Source organism: Elephas maximus, chromosome 4, assembly GCF_024166365.1.
Source record: "Elephas maximus indicus isolate mEleMax1 chromosome 4, mEleMax1 primary haplotype, whole genome shotgun sequence".
In the NCBI taxonomy this organism is placed as follows: Eukaryota; Metazoa; Chordata; class Mammalia; order Proboscidea; family Elephantidae; genus Elephas; species Elephas maximus.
The window spans coordinates 82,942,010-82,965,798 of NC_064822.1; the positions used below are offsets into that span (position 1 = coordinate 82,942,010).

At 37.4% G+C, this 23,789-nt stretch overlaps 1 protein-coding gene across 18 annotated transcripts in view; it reads right to left on the reverse strand.

Annotated features, from left to right (window-relative positions):
- The window catches only part of SOX5 (SRY-box transcription factor 5), a 1,155,824-nt gene that overhangs the window by 753,687 nt on the left and 378,348 nt on the right, over positions 1–23,789 (reverse strand). For all 18 annotated transcript variants that reach the window (XM_049885159.1, XM_049885160.1, XM_049885146.1 and 15 more), the window contains one exon: positions 908–973. In XM_049885159.1, the coding sequence (XP_049741116.1) occupies positions 908–973 (66 nt within the window). The remainder of the gene's footprint in view (positions 1–907; positions 974–23,789) is intronic.

The window sequence follows — 23,789 nt, forward strand, 5'->3', positions numbered from 1 at the left end:
GCTAAGTATTAGTGCCAATTATATTCTTCATAAAATTAAATATTGATGAAAATGGTAAATGGTGAGTGGTATTTTTTTTTTTATGTGTATGCATAATGTTGAGTGCAGAACGGCTTGTATTTCATAACCCGTAAGACAGCACAATGCAGTAAGCCTGCATCAAGTCAAGAAACCCAGTTTTAGCTCTGTTACTAACATTTCATGTGACACTGGGTGGCAGTTTAGATTTGTAAAATGAATGGATTGCACTGAGGCTCTTTTCATCTCTTAACACTACAGACAGGGATCTAGGAGATGTTTGTCTCTTCCTTCTTGATTCTGCTTTCAAACATGCAAAACCAACTGGGATCTTTCTATGTACAGAGAAGTTCTCTATTTTAATTAACCTTCATTTTATACATGGTGGTCAACATCCAGCAGATAAAAGCTGTGTTAGCAAACAGATTAACTTTTAAGAGTGTCTGAAGCTTTTAGAGGTAAACCTGAGCCCAGAAGAAAGGAACCCTGACCTCATGGCCCTAGTTGTGTCCCACTACAATGACATGATTGATAAACTTTTATGTATTTTTAAGAATCAGTTGCTGGAAAGATATCAAGAAATCATCATTTGAAACAGGCTAAATAGTATAAAAAGTAATACATATCCAGATACCTATACATCATACATCATACTAGAATAAAAATTTTGTGCTATTCTTGCAAGTTTCTTTAAATTATTTTTCATCTTCAAATCCTAAAAAGAGGATGCCCAAATGCTGGACTTTTTGTATAAGTGTGGTAGTCACCATTTTCAAATGAGAGCATCCCAAATAAGCAAGTACAAAAGATAAACAAGTGGCAAGAGATTCAAGAAAAGTAGACTTGATGGCAAAGAATAATCAGTAAATGATAAGAAAAATATCCTGACCTGCTGTGACTCCCACTCCAATCTGTCTGCTTCTGTTGTCCTTGATAGTATTTATTTCTTGCAATGCTAAAAAAAAAAAAAAAAAAGGCAGACAGGAAATGTATTAAGTAGAAAATCAAAGTAATTCTAAAACCCTTTGGTAAAAAAAAAAAAAAAAAAAGTAAGTATCCTAAAGAGATATCAACAAGATTTCTACTGCAAAATTTTGTATTAAGTAATTCAATTGTGATATTTTCTAGACCAGATTCATTGCCATAGAGCAATGTCAAACTCACAGGACTGTGTCAGTTAATGAAAAATGAACAATTAAAAAACAAACGTTTAGAAATAGCAGTTCAAAAGATAGTAGCAGCTAAAATGTAAAAATATAAACCAGCTATTTTGGAGACACAACAATCCAATAACTTTAATTTTTTTTATATTATAAATTGTGTGTGTATGTCCCCTATGGTGATTCTGAGCCTAGTTTTATTTATTAAAACAGAAGATGTTAGCCACTTTCATAGAATATCAAGAACATGTAAAATTCTTAAAATAATATTCTTTAAATTAATCTACAGATTAAATATAATGCCTATCAAAATCTCAACTTGCTTTTTGGTAGAAATTGACCAGCTGATCCTAAAATTCATATGGAAATGCAAGGGACACAGAATAGCCAAAACGATGAAAAAGAAGAAAAATTTGGAGGACACACACTCTCAGTTTCAAAACTTATTATAAAGCTATAGTAATAAATACAGTGTGGTACTGGCATAATGATAGATATATAGATTAATGAAATAATTGCGAGTACAGAAATTAACTCCACACATTTAAGTTCACTGATTTTTTACAAGGGCACCATGACATTTAAATGGGGTAAAGAATAGTCTTTTCAACAAATACTGCTGGTACAATTGGATATTCACACGTATAAGAATGAAGTCGGTCTCCTACCTCATACCAAACATAAAATTAACACAAAATGGATCACAGACCTAAATATTAAGGCTAAAATAATAAAACTATTAGAAGAAAACACCGGAGTAAATCTTTGTGACTTTCGGTTAGGCAATGGTTTCTCAGATGACACCAACAGATACAAAAATCAGGAAAAAAAAGAAAAAGAAAAAACACATAAAATAAATAAAAAATACCTTTGTGCTTCAAAAGACAACATCAAAAAAATGAAATGCAAAGCAAAATAACGGGAGAAAATATTTGCAAATCATATATGTGATAAGGGCCTCTTGTTCAGTACATAAAAGAATGCTTACAACTAATAAATAATCAAATAACCTAATTTAAAAATTGAGCAAAGAGTCTGAATAGACATTTCACCAAGGAAGATATAAAAATAGCCAATAAGTACGTGAAAAGAAGTTAGCACCATCATTTAGCCATTAACCAAAACCAAACCCGTTGCCATTGAGTCGATTCCAACTCGCAAGGACCCTATAGGACAGAGTAGAACAGTCCCGTAGGGTTTCCAAGGAGCGGGTGGTGAATACGAACTGCCAACCTTTTGGTTAGCAGCCATAGCTCTTAACCACTTCACCACCAGGGCTCTACTTAGCCCTTAAAAATATAAACCAAAACTATCATGAGGCCTATTTCACAACCATTAGGAAGTCCCACAGGATGACAGAAAATAACAAATGTTCTAAGGCATGTAGGGAAAATGGAACCCTCATAGACTGCTGATCGGAATGTAAAACGGTACAGTCACTTTTGAAAACAGTTTGGCGGTTCCCCCAAAGGTTAACATAGACTTACACTATTACCTAGCAGTTATATACCCAGGAGAGATGAAAACATATGTCCACACAAAAACTTTTACATGAATATTCATAGCAGCATTATTTATTATAGTCAAAAAGTGACAACAACCGAAATGTCCATCAACTGATGAATGGATAATCAAAAATATGGTATATCCAGACAATGGAATACTATACAGCCATAAAAATGAAGTATTAATACATGATGCAACCTGGGCGAACCTTGAAAAAATTATGGTAAGTGAAAGTTGGTCACTAAAGACCAAGTATTGTATGATTCTATTGTATAAGACATTTCCAGGTTACGGTTGCCTAGGGTTACAGAAGGAAGGCAATGGAGAGTGACTGATAATGAGTACCGAGTTTCTTTGGGGGAGATAAAAATGTACTAAAATTAGATGGTTGTGATATTTGCAGAATCCTGTGAATTTACTAAAAAATATTTCATTGTACAGTGTAAATCAGTGAATTCTATCATGTGTAAATTGTACCTTAATAAAGTTGGTTTCAAAAAATTGCATACTATAAACAAACACACATTAGCTCAGACTTACTCCTAGAAAACTACACACATCTGCCTTTTGAAATCGAATCATGTTAAAAAAAATACAAAAGAACATTTATATTTGATAGATTATTCTCTGACAGATAACATTAAAGGCTTGCCAGGATTAAATGCCAGTGATAAAGTAAGAGGAATATGTTCTACTTTTAAACTAGCTTCAAGAGATTAGTGTTTCAACAGAACTCAAGTATTAAACTAAAACTTATTCTTTTCACTTTGTCAGATAGTTGTAGAAAAATATTTTAATCCAAGATATGGAAGGAGAGCTCAGAATACTATTTGTTAAAGTTGGAAATCATATACATACCTCAGAAATTTTAGAGTGCTCTACAGGTATGCATCGCTTAATGTCCAAAATATGCTAAATAGGACATTAAATATGTTCTGTGAAATAGGATGTTATGTGATTTGGACATTGTGTTAACTCCACAATTATTTACACGAGAGAGGTACACAGGAAGGCCTGGGACCCATGCTGCTGCCCCACCAAGGGACTCTGTGAAAACTCTGGCTCTGCTAACACTGTTCCCGTGTGGTCATGACCAGGTTTCTGAGAGACACGCCATGGCTTCCCACTTGCCCGCTGTGGCATACTCACTGTCCAGTCTGCTGCCTCCCAGCCCACCTGCCCTGTCTCCCTTTCCTTCCTTCCTCCCTGCCTACCATCCCTTTCCCAACAAACAGGGTTTAAACTCTTCCAGCCCTGCCAGCCCCTCCTTTGCCTGCACCTCCACCTCTGCCTTCTCCCCCTGCCATCTTTACTGCTCCTCCTCCCACCACTGCCACAGCCCTGACCGCTTGGCTGCAGAACCCACAGGAGGAGCCACAGCCTCAGGCCAGTCATCTGCAGGGCACCCCGGCTGAGTGGGACAGCGGCTTTGGAGGTACCTTCATGGTCCCTGCCTGAGATGAGTATGGTGGGACAGGCAGCTGAGGATGGGTGCAGTGACCCCCTTCCCCTGCTGCCCCAAGACCAGGGTGAACATGGATCTGGAGAGCTAGTTAGAGATAGATCAGATCTCCATACTTAGCAAAGTAGTCTGTTGGTCCTGTTCTCTTATCGGGATTTCTGAACTCTATAATAACCTTAAGGGACCATGAACATACATGCAGTTGGATGTTGCCAGAACAGACATCAAGGGATGCATACCTGTATTTGAGAGTGACTGTTATAAAAGAAAACTGGAGCTGCCAACAAAAACTAGATAATTATACAAGGAAACATCTACTTAAAAAATACCAAATTTCAGTGACATAAAATTGAAGTTCCTCAATTCTATCTATCTAATTGTTACTTTTAATATAAATGCATTTGAGGGAATTCTCAAAAGCTACATTATCCTAAGGGACTTTCTCACATTTATCTGATTATCACCCAGGATAATGTAGCTTGCCCAACACAAGATGTGTATGTAGGGAAAAGAAATTTAAGACCGAGGGAATATAGATGTTAGCATAGCTGTATTTTCAGAATGGCTACAATGAAGTTAGTAAAGGGGAAAGTAATAGAAAATGAAATCAGATAAACTGGTGGGGCTGCAACATATTGGGTAGGACCACATAGGCCATTGTAAAACATTGGGTTTTGTTCTAGGTAACACTACAAGCCATTGGAGGAGCTTGATCAGAAGTGGCAAATCATATGACTTAGGTTTGACATGTTTAGTATTTCTCAATGGGGTTGTTATGGGCATTTTGGGTGGGTGATTCTTCTTAATGATGAAGATTAAGCATATGGCAGATTATTTGGCATCTCTAAACTCTGTTCACTAAATACCAGTAGTAACCCCCAGGTCTTCTAACAACCATAAATGCCCCTTGTTTATTTCTAGAGCTATGTTAAGAATAGGCTGAATGTAGTTAAAGGCAGAATCTATTTAAATATTCTAGGCAATAGTTTGTGGTATCTTAGACCAGGGTAGGTGTGGTAAATTCGAAATATCTCTTTTTTGCAGATGGGATTTGATGATGGATTGGATGTAGGTGTGGGTGAAAGCCAGGAGTCAAGGATTAATCCCAGGTGTTTGAAATGAGCAAACAGAGAAATGGAGTTGCCAATTACTGAAATTGTGATGAATAAACATGGTGTAGATTTGGTGAAAAAAAAAAAAAAAAGCAGGAAATCAGTCAAGACATGTTAAGAACCACTACACAAAAGCATATTTTATCCAAGTATTTTTGTTGGGAAATGAGGTAATGGGCACTAGATGGGTCTTCTTAAGGGCATTTTTTGAGGGAATAGAGTTAACAGAAATAAACATTGGATGAATAAATGATTACTGATAATTAATAATCTATTAACTCTTCCAAGCAGTAAGACTGCATTAAGAATCTGTTTTACAGGGTGGAAAGGAGAAGTGTGCTGTCACATAATAGGGAAAGCAACTGGGGTCACACATCAATGTGTATATAAATTGTTGCAAGAGAAACTAGAATTGTAAACTTCCACTTAAAGCACAATTTAAAAAAAAAAACAGAAAACAACAATAAAAAGTTAACAAACAAACAAACAAACCTGTTTTACTATAACCCAAAGAAATTAATCTAATTGTGGAAATTCAAACAATAAAGGACACGTGCGCAGGCAGGATTTTAATGTTGTTAAAATCACACCATGCCCACATTACTTGGAGTCAACACCCTACAGTGAGACCAGGCTCAGTCTTGGGAAAACAGTGGGTGATACGACTGTCCTGTACCTCATACTGACTAAGCACCACCACTTCCAATGCTGTGGATTCAACTGGTCAATATACGCAAGCTTTTCCACACTCAGGGGCAATTCAGGGATTTCAGAGTAGAAGCTGCAGCCAGACATTATTTAGAAACCCTTTCAGGGTATAGCTGAGTCATTTCTCTATGGACAGAACAAATCATTTAATCAACACAGTGAACTTGTTGATATAAACATACAATTTAGCATTGCTAGGAGGAAGTGTCCAATGGCATCACTGCTCAAACTTTCTCCCCAATGTCAACAGTCTGCCTGCTCTTACTTACAGAAAATTAGGGTTCTAATCAGCAGTGCCCATCACATAAACATTTAGTTTTCCCCAAAATGTGTTGAGTAACCAAAATCAGAGTCAGAAAACTTCCATTGTCTTTGGATTTAGATCACATTTGTGAACATTCTACATCAATATTTTCTGTTAATATTCCCTAAGAGTAGATACAAGAGATGTTTTTACAGTACAAAACAAGTCATTGCACTCACACATGTACACATGAATGCTCTTTGCTTCCTTTAGAAAATAGCATCATTTTCCAGATTGCTCTTGCTTATTGTTAGACGCTATTTCTCTCTATAACATTCACGGAGAAAGAATGCCTGGATGCAATTTTTCCGTCCAGTTACATCTCCAATCACCAGTTATCTAAAGAAGTTAGAAGGCTCATGCAAAAGTGGCAACTTGCATGAAAGTAGGAAGGAGTGAGATGAAGTAGCAGTGGTAGATGGATGCACCACTGTTTCACATTGTCGCTTCACTAGAAGGACAGAGTGTGTCATAATGAATTACCATTAATTTGAGGCAGCAGTACTGTTAGATTGAGACTGGCAACCCAGGATGACAAACAGTGCCTGCAAGATCATCTAATGAGGGGCCACAAGGCTGCTTCAGTAGCACCGCTTCACTTAATTAGTGGACAAGGCTTTTAATGCCACTCTGTACAACTAAAGTAATTTTGATTACTTAGAGCCAAGCCTCCATTTAGAATGCTACAGAAGCAGAAACAGTTTTTTTTTTAATATAATTTATCTAGAGAGTATTTGAATGGTAATAAGCTATTTGAAAGCCAATCACATTATTCCTTATTTTTGCCTAAGTAATACTGAAATATATTCTTTAAAAGTACAAATGATAGAATTTACTATAGCAAATGAAATGTAAATAAGATAGTAAATGATTAAGGATATGTAGAGGGTGTGTGTGTGTGTGTGTATGTGTGTGTGTGTGTGTACAGACACTATGTGTGACTCTCTGTGCCAGGATTACAGTTGGTGAATTTCGTTTCATCAGCCAACATTATCAGAAGGGTTGAATATTTATTCTATATACACACATTTTTTAAAAATTCCATATCTTGCCTTCTTTGGCTGGAAGCACTTATATTTCATAGCTTTTGATATAGGGAACTCATGTTTCGACTTCGTTACTTTTTTTCATTATGTCACCGGATAATGAAAAACACTCAAGTGTGCAATGGTACAATTTTATTTAATATTCTGATTATTGACTTATCTCATAATTAAAACTCTAACAGGGGGTATTTAGGCTTAATAAATTTCTTTCATTCTCATTAGAAACATACAGAACACTCACTCTATACATAGCATCCTTCCATTCTAGCCATCTAACTTTCTATCCACTCAGCACACTTAATTCTCAGACTCCTTGCCCTGTGTGACATTTTATGAATTTTAGCCTATTTAATTAGAAGGTCATTGGGTAAGGGAATTACTCAAGAGCTAGACACACAGTAGGTGCCCATAAATTTTTGTTAAATTGAACATACATCCTACACAGATAAAGAAAACGAATGTCATTAGTAGACATGTATCCGTTTCTTCCTTTGCTCCCTTCAGGTGAATGGCAACGTCAGGACATCAAACGTTGAGAACGTGAGTCTAAAACCGTACCTGACCCATCACCTAAGTCAAGTTCCCTGCCAGCAATATAAGAAAAGCCCATTAACTAAAAACTGTTTTCAAATGATACAGATCTTCACATTTCTGTCTTACAGATGAGTGATAAGAACATGCTGAGTCTGAGTCACACAGGGCAGAAGCTAGAAAAAAGTTTTGAAACTTTCTTTAACACCATTGGGCCACCAGAAAACCTATTAGTGGTATATATTAACAAGTTTCAGAGCTTTTTTCCCCTTTCTACAGTCATGTTTCACTTCCTTAAAACAATTTTAATCTTTAGTACTTGCTTGCCTCCAAAAGAGTTAACTCCAAAAGCATGTTATTCTCTTAAAGAGCTGATTACATATTAGTAGAAAATGGTACATAATTGACAATGTTTTTGTAGTACACAAAAATTAAAGAGAAAAAACAATACGGTTCATTGGGAAGCAAGTAATGTTTCCTATAATGTGTTATGCTTTTTGATAATTATAATGACTCGGAAACTAGCTAAGATGAAGAACGGAGTCTATATCCACTTCTACCAGAACATACAAAGAAATCACACTATTGACTTAAATTATGATTGCAAAACTAGAAAAAATTATTAATAGGTCCATATATTCTTTTCTCTCTAAAGGGGTAGTATGAGAGAGGGAAAGGTATTCCTGTTAGTTGTAGGAATCCAAGGTAAATAAAATACAAGCATTAAATTTTATGAGAAAGCACCAATAATATACACAATCAAGTAGATATCATTTAAGTGCTTTCCCCCCATTCTCTTTATCTTTGTTCTTTAGGATAGTATCAGACCGAAGTATCATCAACCATGATTATCATTTGGTTTTCCATCAATGTTGGTATCTAATGTCACAGATTTTTCCCCATCCTCATTCATGATATTCTAATATATAAAAATCAAAACTATATATATAAAGGTATACTCTGAGAAGTACTACGTTCCATTCCATTCCCTCCATTCATCCCCATCCACCCATTAAACATAATTATTTTTAGAAGTTCTGGCTTATCCTTCCTGTATTTCTTTTAGGAAAAAAAAAGCAAATATACGCATTTATTCTTACTTGACCTTCTTTCTTATGCCAAAGGTAGCATACTGTATATACTCTTTGAAGTTTGCTTTTTATTTTCCCTTAATGTATCCTGGAAATATCTCCATATGTGTGTGTAGAGATCTTCCTCATTATTTTTTATAACTGCATGATAGTTCATTTTATGGATATACTTTAAATTATCCAACAGGTCTCCTATGGATGGGCATTTGGATTGTTTCCAATATTTTGCAATTACAAACAATGTTATAGTTGATAACCTGCATGAATATTTTTAGGACTCCTTGTATGATTCTCAAAAATCCACTGGTAGGTTATGAGGTTGCCTTAGTCTACTTTAACCAGTGTCAGCTGCCTCAACGTTTCTAACATGGGAGCAGAGTAGAATTGGAAGGTCCGAATTACCTTTGATGCTTTCACTATAGAGCTCAATCTTGAACACAGGTTTATGTGGGTACAGCAATTATGAAACAGTCCTGGTCATTGGTAGTAGATAAAGAAGGTACATTTTAGGCCTTTTCTAAATCTATCTTCATTTCACAAGACATTTTTGAGGCCCTTAACTAACCTAAACATACCAGAAGCCCTAAAAATACAAGCGCTAGAAATAGTCTCCTACATACAAACATCTTTGTAGCAAGGAGCAACTCTTAACCTTCCATATTCCCCCACATTTGGAACTCATATTAGATGCTTGGAAATAGTGACTGATTGAAAGAATGAATGAGTGAGTGAACGAGTCTAACAGAATATGACACAAAAGCTTGAGGTATAATTTCCAGCAAATATAAGCCTGTTTTAGAGTTTTGAAGGCAGGCAGGTATGTTTCGCAATAGCTTTTTTTCTACTCTTCTGAGAAGGACAGATAACACCAAGACCTTCTGCAGCCGTCACTAAGCAGTGGACCAGCATGAACCTTGGTTTGTGGCTTGTGGCCACTGTGTGTCTAACAGCACATTCCCTTCTGTTGTTGTAACCCTTATAGGAATGACAACTGATGACATCAAGGAAAGAGTAGAGGCTAGACAGCAAACCCAGAGAAAACTGCCAGGACCACCAGGATGTAAACAACAGGCGCCTATGAGGCATAAGACTCGGGATGAAGGGCCCAGGGGTTCTTCAGAGCAGAAAGAGAAAAGGGAAGAAAAAAAGGAGGGTTGTGTGAATATTTGCCCAAAAATAAAATTCTGAGAAATTCCTAAGAGAACCACAGCCCAGTGCTACCACAAGGGAGGTAAAATTTACCTTTTCTGCTGTTGATTTTACCATTGCTCTTAGAATGGACTGAAATATAGCTAATGCTCAGAGGAAAGCTCAGTGGTTCTAATAAAGACTATGAAATAGGTTAATGCTTTTATATTAAGATCTGATTGAGTTTTAATACCAGGACTTTTATTCACTTGTATCATTTTTAATACAAATATCTATCTCACCTGTACTTCTCTGAGGTGCGGAAAAAAAAAAAAAAAAAACCTGGGGTGTGGATAGCTTTCTAAGCAACAAAACCATTGCTAACAGAAGCATTTTGCCGTATCATCATCTAATTATCCCATGTAAGGCATTAATCAAAGCACCTCATTTATAGTAGGAAAGAGCTTTGCGAAGGGCAGATGATTCAGCATAATACCTTCTGATGAGAACTGTCATCCCAAACCCTTTTTAGAAGTGGGTGGAGTATAATTAAAAAATGTGAGCATTGATTAGAAATCATCAGTTTAAAAAGTTGCATGTTCCCTTTTTAAAAAGTCTCTGTAGTCACAATCATTTTTTCCCTAAAAACTGCCCTGTCACATATTGCTACGTATATATACTAAACTTACTTCCTTTTTAAAAAGCATCCCAGAGAGATAAGATGTGGAATTAAAGGTGCTGGAGGGGTGTGAAGAGTCGGTCTGGGGAACCAAATCGGTGCAGACGCCTTCACTGACAAAGGGAAAAGGCATATGGCTTCCCTCCCTGGTGTGCCTGGGTCTCAGAGAGAGCTCTAGATTTCCCAGCGATAAGTTTCTGCTTGCGAGCTCCACTGGGAAGATATTTTGTATGCCACAGAAAACCAAGATGTTTGCATTCCCACCAATCCAGAGATAAGGCATTTTCCTCATACAGACACAAAACAGACAGTATATGAATGTTTAATGGAGGCTAAAACTGGGAGAGGAACAGAAAACAAGAACAGAGCAGGTTAAAAAAATATCTGGTTTCTCTCTATCAAAATACTAATTAAAATTCATGTTCATGGGGATGATTATACATATGTTTTTGAACTAAAAGTCTAACCTGGCACTATTTTTTGGCCTTATTTTTGTGACAACATTTTTGTCCATATGGCATGAAGTGAATCATTTTACATCTTTTTTTAAGCTCTATGTGTTTTTCTTGTTGTCTATTCCCTCTTCTCCCACCACACACACACTGGCAGCCGCTACCAAGTTACCAAATGCCAACTCAACCCTGCAAGCTGGCTGCATGGAGCTATACAGTACTGGCATTTTCCTTTCTTTGCAGAAATATTCTCTCTCTCTCTCTCGCACACAAACGCAGACATACACACATGCATGCACGCAACTGAAGCACCCTGAATATTTCTCCTTCATTTCCTTCCTTTGCTAATCTTTTAATTCTTTCCAGATCCTGCTCAGCTGTGGTGTGTGTGCAGCACTGGCCACTGGACTGTGGAGTGTCACACTCGCTTATTCAGTGTCTTTCACCCCTGGCCTTCTTTTTCGATGGCACTCTGACAACGAGTGGCTCAGTTAAGAACTGTTATAAATTAATGGTTAATCGAGCCCATGTAATTAGTTTAGTCACAGCAAAGCTAGAAAACCAGCATTGTCCAATGGTTCCTACTATGTGTTTTTTAAATCATAATAATTCCCTCCCGGCTTTTGCAAACAGCTGAATGTGCCTTACCTGCAGCCACACCGCCTGACCATTTGGGTCTTGAGTGGCATAAGTTTTGTACACGTGCTGCCTCCACCAGCTCCGGCACTGCTGAGTTTGTGTGGAAGGGCAGCAACTCCACCTAACAAATGTAACTTTAACAACAGTAAAACAACCTAATAGCTTAGCATGCCAGGGGGCTAATGTGGCGGGCCATTTACTGCTGCAGTCAATAGCCCTGGTTTGATTCTCATTGCCAAGTGCTGAACTGAGAATTGCATGGCAGGAGTGGCTCCTAATTCACTAGGTAAAGGGGGTCATTGCTCAAAGGGCTGGGGAAACTTGGGAAGGATAAGAAACTGAACAAGGCATTCCCCTTTCAAATGCCCATCAAAACCCAGCTACCTGTAATCCGGTGCAGCTGAGTTACCGAAATATGAGGGCTTTGCCAACTCCTACCTTTAGGTGAGTTTGCTTTATCTAGCAATCTTCACCTGGAAAGGATCAAGAAGGGGAAGGAATCCTAATATCGAAGCCTATCATTTAGTACTCTATAAATTACTTTGACGCCCTTCGAACAAAAGCAACGATACCAGAGCAAACTATAATTTAGCCTTGGCTGTAAAATGAGCCACTACTAAGTTGTCCCTGACTAGCTCTTCTGCCTCACAGTCCTGGAAAAAGTTGCTGTGGACAGTTGAGACCCAGCTAATAGGCTGGGCAAGAATAAGATCGCTAGCAATAAAAGGCAGAACAAAATTCTTGTTAACATTGCTACATCTCATAATATTGTTCTTCTTTTTTCATTTTTATTCCAGTCAGTTACAAAGAATTACAAGTTCAAACTGCCCTGAATGCTCATGGTAAGGTTGTATGGACAAAAGAATTCCCTTATCTTGTTTTTTAATAACAAAAAAAAGAAAGAAAGAAAAAGAATAAAAAAAATTCAAATGAGATCCCTAAAATGGGACATCTTTATTTCCTGAACGTTAGCCTTAAAACAACTGATTTCTCTAATTCCTGACATCACTCAGATTGGCCTTGAATTACCTCCCAATAGGCCTCCCATGTGCTTCTAGATGAGAGTGTGTAATGGGGGATCTGTTAATTAACTAGAAGCAAAGTTGCACGGTGGGGATCAAACACTGGATGCGTCCTAAAACTCCCACAGAGAAGATGAAATGCAGCGCAAACTTTAAAGACTTCCCGTCATTAGCTGAGACCTTGCTGCTCCTGGCCCAGACCCCTCCTGTTTCAGAGAACAAAGAGGACAATGATGGCAGAAATGAAATAGTGCAGCCAGGAACAAAGGAACGAGCTATTTACCTGTAGAAACAGAAAGAAAGTGGGGGAGGGGGCAAAAAAGGGCGAACTTTCTTTTCTCTGTGGCTCCCATCTACTTTTAATTAATTTATGACTGCCAGGGAATTGCACGGAGAGCACACCCAGGTGCATTCTACGGGAGCACAGTGTTAATCTATGTAATATCTACTGTTTACTCCCAGGAAAAGTGAGGCCCGATGGGGAGACAGGGACACTGAGGAAGGAGAGAGAGAACAGGATGGAAGGAATGAAAAAGGACAAACTGTTAGACTGAACTTTCACTCTTAGGATCAGGGCTCACACTGGAAGATTATAAAAACAAAACCAAGTGAAACAACATCGTCCTGGGGTAATAAATGCTGTTAGGTCGTTTCTCTGTCACCACTGTGGTGTTGGAAAAGACAGGAACTATGCTCTGACACAGCTCTAATTTGGCAATGTCCAGAGGTCTACTGGTAACTTCTCTATAAAATACATGACCAAACAATAGCAGAAGTACAAAATCATGATAGTCACCTGTTGATTCTTCCTGTTCCTTGAAAAAATAAATAGAAAAATATACTGAAAATCAAGTGAAATGCTGAGTAAAAAACCTGACTGCTGAAGGAGTTTGCGTGTTGCGCTCTGTATTTTTGCAGAATTCCCATCAGCAGCTTTTCCGTGTATCTGAAGTGCAATGGATACGGGTGATGGTTTCACATCATCAATGCATAACCAATGCCTCTGAATTGGAAAATGTTTGGTTACACATATTTTTACCACAAAAAGAAAGAAAGGCAAGCAGACAGACTGACAGACAGACAGACAGGAAGGAAGAGCGAAAAAGCAAGGCTTCAACTGGATTAAGAGAATAAATGAGAACATCAACAAGGTGCAGAGAGAGGAAGACTCCACCCGCACTGTTTCATGCTGAAGCTCTTGGTTTGAGCTGAACCAGTGGGATGAAGGAAGCTATTATTCAGAGCGGGTGATCGCTCTGCCCCCTCTTTTCAAATTTCATTTGACAGTGGCCACAGTGGAATTATTTTATTTTTAAAGCTCAGTGATGAGGCCCATTTTTCTGTTTTCATGTCACACATTTAGAACAATCAGTGGAAACTTTACAAATGGATGAAACATGCAAATCCCCCAGGATTATATTTTGTAACTGCTTTCCTTACTTCTCACCTATTTAACATAAAGAGTTTAGATTTTAATAAGCTCAACAACAAACTCAACTCTCAGGGAAAAAAATTCTTAAGTTCATATTGTTAATGAACCGAAAATACTATATAATCAAAAGGGAGTGTAGGTTAGGGGGTTACCATTAGCCATCTATATATTCTAACCAATATAAAAAAGTCACCATGAAGTGAAAGACATACTGTCAATTATTGAGAATCTTACCTAGTGTCTCTCCATATAAACCCACCAGGAGTTAAGGATTCCCCAGTACCTTTTAAGATTGATATGACTAGACCTTTTACCAATAATAATACGGCAGAACAGCATGATAGACTAGAAAGAAAAGGGCCTAAAATTATACGTCTGACATCTAAAAATTAACTATGTGTAAAATTACTTACTCTCCCTGGTCTCAATCTCCATGGGGATAATAATTCTCCTGATTGTTTCACAGGGTTTTTTGAGTGTCAAATGATATAACATATGTCAAACTATTCAAAAAATATCAATTTACTTTCAATTTGACAGTCCTCTACTGTTTCTAGAAGAGTTCTGGGTCCAAAATAAATGACAGTTAGGACCTAGGAATCGACAATAGGCTTACCAATTCCCTTGGGGTTTCATACTTCTCTTCAAACTTTCGGAAAAACTTCGGAAAACAACCAAGAATAGTCACTTTCTAGATTCTGTCTCACATAGCTTCATCCTGTCTTCCACTTGCCTGTTTTGTTTTTTTTTTCCTGCTTTATTTACCATGATATTTTGCAAGCAGGATTACACTATTCCTTCCAAAGATAGTAGTGCCTTACCTAATTGCCATTTCATTTAAATTTTTTTATCTTTTTTATTTATGCAACATTGTATTTATATAATATATTCTAAAATTCTTGATATCTTTTGCTACTCTTTCTGCCCTTATGATAATTTGGGAATAACTCTAAAAATTACCTTTAAATTTAACTAGAATTCTATAAAAAAAAAAAATTCTATAGGTAGTAATAAAATCAAAATACCAAAGAACAATAAGACAGGGCCACAAATCACGACTGTAAAGGTATAAAAGTAATTTCTTGACACTAAGAGAAATCTACTAATACTTAATGTTAATACCATCAAGATTCAAGTAAATGAAGATTAGGAAATAAATCTATTTACTCTTAAAAGAGGGAAGAGTCCTGGGATGGAAGAATCCTGATCATTAAGATAACAATTGCTAGAGAATTGCCCAGGGACAGAAAGGCAGGCCAGGTAATGGTTAATTTCGGCTCTAATAATGACTTGATAAGAGCTAAACTTCTTGATTTCGCTAATACTTCTATTGGTTAGATATTTTTGTGAGGCAAAACATACATAACCTGGTTTTTATGCCCTGATCATTAAAATAGCTTTGATAAGCAGCTGGATACCACAATCTGGCGTTCTGTTTGGTCTACATACTATTAAGACTTAAAAAAAAAAAAGTATTTTCCAATATTTTGGAATTGAGATAATCTCCATAATATTCATATTTCTGACACTGAAAAATTGCAAGGTCTGGCAATGCTATGCCCACCCTCCCACATGGTAGCAGTCTACTGATATTAAGCAGCAGCTGCCCACAAGATGGAGACTCACACTCTTGGGTTCAACACAGTCCTCACCAGTTTGCCTGGCTCCTGTACTCATTTAAGTTTTTGACACCCGAAATTTTCGAGTAGGTTTTAGGGGACTGCAGGAATAAAATATTCAGGAACTTTTTCTCAGAACATAGATTTCACAGCTGGTTCTCCTATGCTTTGCCTCATTATAAGAGACAAATATGTGAAAACGAATAGAAAAATACAAGCTAAAAGAGTAACAGCACAAGAGAAATAAGTAAACGAAGTTGAAAATAAATGCAAAGAAAATGGAATAAGTATAAAAAAAAAGTTTTAAAAGGATATGCTAACCAATATAATAAAGCAAATAACAGTGAAAGTACATAAAACACAGGAATAAAATTTACTCCAAAATAAAAATAATAAAATAGAAAAATTGCTTAAAATTATGAAGGCAAATGAAATATGAAGAAAAAATAATATACAAAAAGTCAGTATACCACAAAAGAAAAGATCTCTATGATAAACTAAAATTACATTAAGGAAATGTAGGTACAAATTACACAATTAGGGAAACTAAACAATAACAGTGAAAATGTGGTAAAAGGGAAAAAGTAAAATCTACACTGTCAATGCAGAGTCCAAAGTTTAACATTCCTTTGCATTAGCAAACAGGGGACTTTAGTCTGAAGTAGCTGCAGACAACCAGCCAATCTCACAAAGTTGTCCTTCCAAACCTGAGTTTTCTTGAAGGGGATACCTTGTTGGTAAGATTTGAGAGTTCTCTGAGTTTGGGACACTCAAAATAAGAATGCAACAGAAGGAAACTATCGGCTATGCTATTTGTTCCCATTTGGATCTGGTGTATTCAGCACAAAGAAAGTCTATATTCATTTTTGGCTTTGAATAACAAGATAGATTTTTAAATAGATTTCTGGGAAAACAAGCTGGAGAATAGGCACAATCTTCTCCAATTTGCTCAAGTACAACCAGATCAAAGATCAGAACTATGTCATGACTTTTATTTAGGAAAGGATAATCAAAAGAGAAAAGGAAAGGTACAACTTGCTTTCCAAACTATCAAGAACAATCCTTAGAGAAACTTTGTTTCATGGGCTCTTGATTCATATCCAATTTTGGCTGTCCAAATCTAAACATGGAATCTGAGGTGAGGCCAATGTCCTAGTACTTTCTCTCGTGCTGAGGCTGTTCCCGCCTACTGTCCTATAATGTGAGCTCAGGAAACTGTAGATAATTTTAGTATCACTTTAAGGAGCCATGCCAGGGGACCTATAGTATTTGAGTGCATCATTTCAGAAAAATAATTGTATTTAATTATTTATCTTTCCAATGTCACAGGAAAATAATAAAGGATTCCTCACAGTTGAATTTATGAAATTACAGACATAGTCATAAGAAGTATCATAATTAAACTGAAAATTTTTCCAAGCTTTGTACATTTGTTAAATGATACCTCAGTAGTTTTAACAGGGGTTGATTTTTTACCACCCAGGGAACCTTGGGCAATATTTGGAGACATTTTTTGATTGATGCAACTGAGGGTGGTGCTACTGGCATCTAGTGGGTAGAAGCCAGGGTTGCTGCTAAACATCCTGTAACGCAACGGGCAAACTCCCCTCAATACACACCCCACAAAAACTATTTAAAATGGTAGCAGTACTGATGATGGGAAACCCTGTCCTGCATACATTAAATGGGCACGGTCTATTACACTGCACTACTTGCATCTGAGTTTTACGCTGTTGGGTGTTCATCTCCCACCCTGTACTACTCACTCTAGGAGGCTTTCAGCACACTACACCTTCATCTTTTTGGTTTGCTATCTTGCTCTGCTGTGGACTAGGAAAACATTTTTTAAGCTTATTACAATCACCCCCCCCCAAAAAAAAAAAAAACCTGTTGCCATTGAGTCAATTCTGACTCACAGCAACCGGATTGGACAGAGTAGAACTGCCCCATAGAGTTTCCAAGGAGCACCTAGTGGGTTTGAACTGCTGACCTTTTGCTTAGCAGCTGTAGCACTTAACCACTATGCCACCAAGGTTTCCATTACAACCACAGAGCCTCTAAAAGATGGTTTGAGAGTTATCTGATTAGTAAAGCTTCGCAGCTCATGCTACTGTTGTTAGTATCGTTGGGTGTCATCAGGTCCATTTTGACTTATAGTGACCCCATGTGACAGAGTAGAACTGCCTCACAGGGCTTTCTTAGCTATAATCTAGGTATTAAAAAAAAAACAACAAAAACAAAACCCATTGCCGATGATTCGATTCCAACTCATAGCGACCCTATAGGACGGAGTAAAACTGCCCCATAGGGTTTCCAAGGAGCACCTGGTGGATCTGAACTGCCGACCTTTTGGTTAGCAGCTGTAGCTGTTAACCACTACAAGGGTTTCCAGTCTAGGCATAGATTAATTAAATAAATTTCAATCTTCTAAACTGACTTTTGGTTCATATCTATCCTAATTATCAGATGTCAAGAGACTTCAAATACGTGAAGTACCGCTCTGGTTTATTCAAGACTAAACAACCAAGAAACAAATGGAAAAGCACATAAAGCAAAATAACAACAGAAACTCTATTAATTTATACTCTAGTAATACAAGATTGATGATATCTTAGGGAAAAATGTATATTCCACCCTGAGTAATATAATTACTATAGCCAAATGAATTCCGTAAACAAAACCTGGAAGAGAAGTGGCAGACTGTTTCCCTCTTTAAGAGAATAGTCTCCCTGATATTTTAGGTGGTGCTTTGATATGCTAATGATAAATAATTTTCATCTATATCAAGTTTTCAGAGTCGAGTTTGGCTTTTTTTTTTTATTATTATTTAAAGGGTAATAGAGTTGAATTTTTTAAAAATAAGTCTACTTTTCCATACAAAACATCCTTTTATTAGTCAAAACTTATGCAATTGTAACTAACAGATGATCTTGCATGATTCATTCTGAAAGTAATAAAGAAGTAGCTGTAATCAGATGATAGGAGGATATGTGCCTTTCTTCCCATACCCTGCTAATGTGTTTACCTAGAGTTAGGGAGCACTGTTTGGTGTTCTAACCCAATACGTTAATCAATCAGGCTATACATTAAATTTATTATTAATGATAGAAGCATTGCCATCTATTAACTGAGAAATCGTGAAGCGAAGGTTCGATTATCTACAGACAAAATTTTTAAATTCCAGGTTGCTTCAGGCTAGCAGGGAAGAAGTTGGCCCAGAAATCGGAGTTCAGTTCTGACTCACTGCAGGTACCTCCATTTTAGGGAGTCTTTGCTTGATCTGTGTGCACAAGGTTATTTGGTTGTAGTTCCCTTTTCTTCTAATTACCAAAACCAAACCCACTGCCACTGAGTTGATTCCAACTCATAGCGACCCTATAGGACAGAGTAGAACTGCCCGATAGAGTTTCCAAGAAGCGCCTGGCAGATTCGAACTGCTGACCTCTTGGTTAGCAGCCGTAGCACTTAACCACTATGCCACCAGGGTTTCCTTCTTCTAATTAGAAGAATAAAAACAGAGTAGTGGATATCAGGATAGGAATATAAGCAAGAGAAGGAGTTGAATAAGTTTCCCAAGCAGTAGACTGGCAATAAGAGAAGTTTCCTAGCTACGAATCCTTGTTTGGGAGCTTTCAGCCTTTGACCCTAGGGATTCTCGGCTGTATTTTTGTAATTATTCAGGTAGAGGGCCATGAGGGCATTAAACCAGGTGAAAGTAATAAACACATTGGGGAGTTCAGTGAAAGGTCAACTTCAGCCAAAAAACTAGGTCCATATCTTCAACTCAAAAACACAGTGCAGGCCTGGAATGCTCAGTGAGTCCTCCAGAAGCCTATAAAAAAGCATCACTTGGGAAAAGGATTGAGGAACTTTGCCAAAGTCTCTTGATCATTAAAGGTGCAAATGTCTATTTGAAAATGAGGTAGCTGCCAAGAAACTGTTTCTTTTCTTCAGAAATTGGTGCAATAACTCCAGAGTATAACTCCTGGTGGCATACGTGTGTTCTGAATTTAGCATGTTATTGGGGGTATGAAAAACCATTTTAATTTCAGACCTCCACTGGAAGTCAGGGTAACTGAATTACTTGAACGGTAGCACTCCAGGGGAAAGGTGCGTTAACCAGCCATTGAAAACTCCATGGAGCACAGTTTTACTCTTGATGCAGATGGGGTCACCATGAGTTGGAATCAACTTGACGGCTGCTAGACTGGTGGTTCTCATTTAGGATTACAAAGACATGTTTAAAATGAAGCAAGAATGCTTGCCTCTTCTCTTGGACTTCCTTTTCACTCTTTATACCTCTTCTTTCCCCAGTACACCAAACTGTGTTGGGATAGTGCTGCCACACACACACAATTATAACACTGAGGACAGTGGCAATTTTGGAGGCTGCAAAAGAAAGTGACCAGAATAAGAAAAATAATGTGTTGAGCACATCCTCTAGGCACCCCTGATCCTCTTCACACCTCATAGAGGATGCTATATGCCACAGTAACTGTGGAGCAACATAGCACTCCTTATCTTGGCAAGCTTGGCTGAAGAAGAACAATTCTGCCTGTAATCCAAGATACCAAGATTGAAAGGCAAGTGGAAGCTATCCATTTTCTTATTGTCAGAGTCCTTCTATAATATACAGAAGAGAAACTGGTATAATAAATAGCCATGACACCAATACATAAATTTTTTAGAAACTGTAGAGTTAGGTGAAGCGATTACAAATGAAGATCCTTTAGTGTAAAATAGAACCTATTTCATAATTATATATCCTTCCCTCTCATGATATATAGTAGAGAGGAAGAGGAAGCGAAGGAGGAAAGGAAGTGAAATAGGAAAAGGAAGGCAAAAAATGTCTACAGGGAGCCAAGCTTGTACTGGGCACTTTACAGAGTACAATCCTACTGCCATGAGGTAACTTACGCTAAATGAAACTCACTGCCTGAGCTATCAATTTCTACGTTCTTTTCTGTGTGCTTAGATTATGCATATCTTATATCTTCAAAATCCTATCATATTTAGCCTTAGACACAAACCAGTAGCCAGCTGCTGTTGACTCAGTTCTGCTCATGGGGCCCAATGTGTGTCAGAGTAGAACTGCTCGTTAGGGTTTTCAGTGGCTGATTTTTGGAAGTAGGTTGCCAGTTCTTTCTTCTGGGCACCTCTAGGTGGACTTGAGCCTCCAATCTTTCAGTTAGCAGACAAGCACAATAATTATTTGCACTACCAGTGACTCCAGATTAGACACAAGAGAATCCTAATTCCTATTTTTCACATGGCATATGTGATGGTTAAGATTGTGTGTCAAATGGGCTGGGCCTTGATTCTCAGTGTTTATATGTGATCAGTCCCATGACTGAATCTGCTGTGAGTAGCCAATCAGTTGAAAGGGAGGTTCCTTGGAGGTGTGGCCTGCATCCAAATATAGCAGATGTTCTTGGCTTTTTGCTCACTTTGAATGCTGTGGCTACCTCCTGTTCATCTGACCTCCGGCTCTTGGGACTTGAGCTATCAGCTTATCTGCAGACCTTAGGATTCGTTAATCTTCAGAGCCTGAGAGTGGGAGCCCTGCTTTCCAACCTGCCGATCTTGGGTTCACCAGGCCCTGCGGCTGCATGAATCGAGAGAAGACTCTATCCTGATCCACAGACTTGGGACAGTCCAGCCTCTACAACAGCCGTTTGCTTGATATAAATCTCTCTTTATATATATTTCTACGCTTTACCGGTTTTGCTTCTCTACGGAACCCAGCCTAAGAAAGTGTATTAAAGTGCACGCTAAAGGAGGACTTCTGCCCATCTCTAACATTCAAAGTCAGAATAAAAAAAAAAAAAAAAAAAAAACTCACTGCTGTTGGGGAGAGGCATTTTCTAAGTGATTAGGCATTTCTGTTCTATTCTGACATTGAATAGAAATGCTTAATCACTTAGAAAATGCCTCTCCCCAATGTTGTTTTATTTCCCAATTGTTCATTAGCATGTAGGCCACAGGAGATAACGAAGGTTTGATAAATGAATAGATTTGCCTTTTATTTATAAGCATCTGTTTATATATCAACTACAATAAAAATACCAAATTTTGGACAGGGTGAGAGAAAAAGGTACCAACCTTTAGAATCTCAACATTGTCATTACTCAATATTGCATTACAATTGCTGTTCAGGAGAGGTTCTGAGTGGGATAAATATGGAAGTGTATTACCGCACTCTTCTGAAAGGGAGAATTCTACCAAATAATGATTGCAGTAATTGCTAACAGCATTTAAAAATGCTTAGAGTATGACAGTTGCTAACTTAAGCAAAAAAGAAGATAAAGTTTTCAAACTCAGCAATAAAGTTTCTCAGAAATAAGGGATAAAGTAAGAGCCTAATGCCACAAAAGTATCAAATTTTATCTTCGGTAAAAGATTCAAGGTTTTACATTGTTGTGTCAAACTGCATATTTTGATAGTTTTCATCCAGACTTAATCTTGGCCTGGTATGCCTCATTTTTATAGGACTTCCGAAATGAGAAATCACCAGCATGGGGAGAGACCATTAAAGGCAGAGGTGTCTCCTATAAGCACAACATGTGACCAGGTAATATTGTCTGGATTAGCAGCTTTACAACCTAACTAAGCCCTGGAGCTACAATTATCTGGTTGCATTAAACTCAAATCACCTGAAAAACTTCACACTGAACAAGCCCTTGGAAATGTCTAATCTGTCAGCTTACACTCATAAGATAAAGTGGAATTCAGTGTTTAAAGACAAGAAAACAAAGTCTCCTACTAGACAAAGTCTCATCTTAGAACCAGTATGGTGTGAAGACATTTCTACAATCTATTTTTATGCCATTTCTTCACACTTATTTAAAAAACAGGTTTAACCTGCCCAGCCAATGTCTTAAGTATATATGTTTGATGAGGGTAAAGAAGACATAAGGAATAAAACTGCATTGCCACAGAGGGAATATGCAGCTGTAGATATGAAGCCTTATGCTAATGTTAGCAAGATGTATGTATCTTTTTATATACACACAGTTATGGCACTATATAAAGATGCCCTTAGTGTGACATACACTGAAATCCTATTTACTGCCTGACTATTTTAAAAAATAATAACTATAAGGAATGGTTATGTTAATATCAAACTGTCTCCAAAATTCATTTTAGTTTTATTTTATCTAAAGTGCTTTCTTTTTCTTCAATCATTAAGATATAGCCAAATCATAAGGCCAAAATTAAAATTCTAATTTTAGTATGAGGTCATCATTACTCAGTGGCAGGCCTAAGAAACTGCTCTTAGGCTGTAAATTAGGGCCTTGCTATTCTGTCTGATGTAACACCTCACTTACTGTTGTTTGCTTCTTGCTCTTCACGTGTCAATATCGGTGCTGAAAATTCACTGTGTCAGGTTGCAAAAAACTCTAAAACCTCATTTTCCAAAAGAACAACTGCTTTTCTGCACGAAGATACCATGTATGGTGAGTGGCTATGCTGCCTCTTGAAGTCAAATGCTGAGATTTCTAGATGACAGAATTAATTCCTTAATCATGTACAAGTATTCAAATTTCTTCAGCTTGCACATTACTGTTTCACTGGCCAAATTCCTGTTCCTATCCAGAATCAACTCAACGGCAACTAACAGCAATTCCTTCAATGAAATCAGTTTTAAAAAAAATTTTTTTTGTTTTCACTTTCTATCCCAATCTAATGTCTAATTATATATGGCAAGTCTGCCAGCTAAATTTCATCCCAGGTCACTTACTCTTAGTGACAAGTTGAGGAAATTCACATTCTAAGTGATGCCGTTCCACCAACCGGCTGTTACTATCGAACGGTATCTCTGATGACTGTTCTGCTTTTCATCAAATCGTTCTGTTTTTCCATAAAAATTAATATGCAAC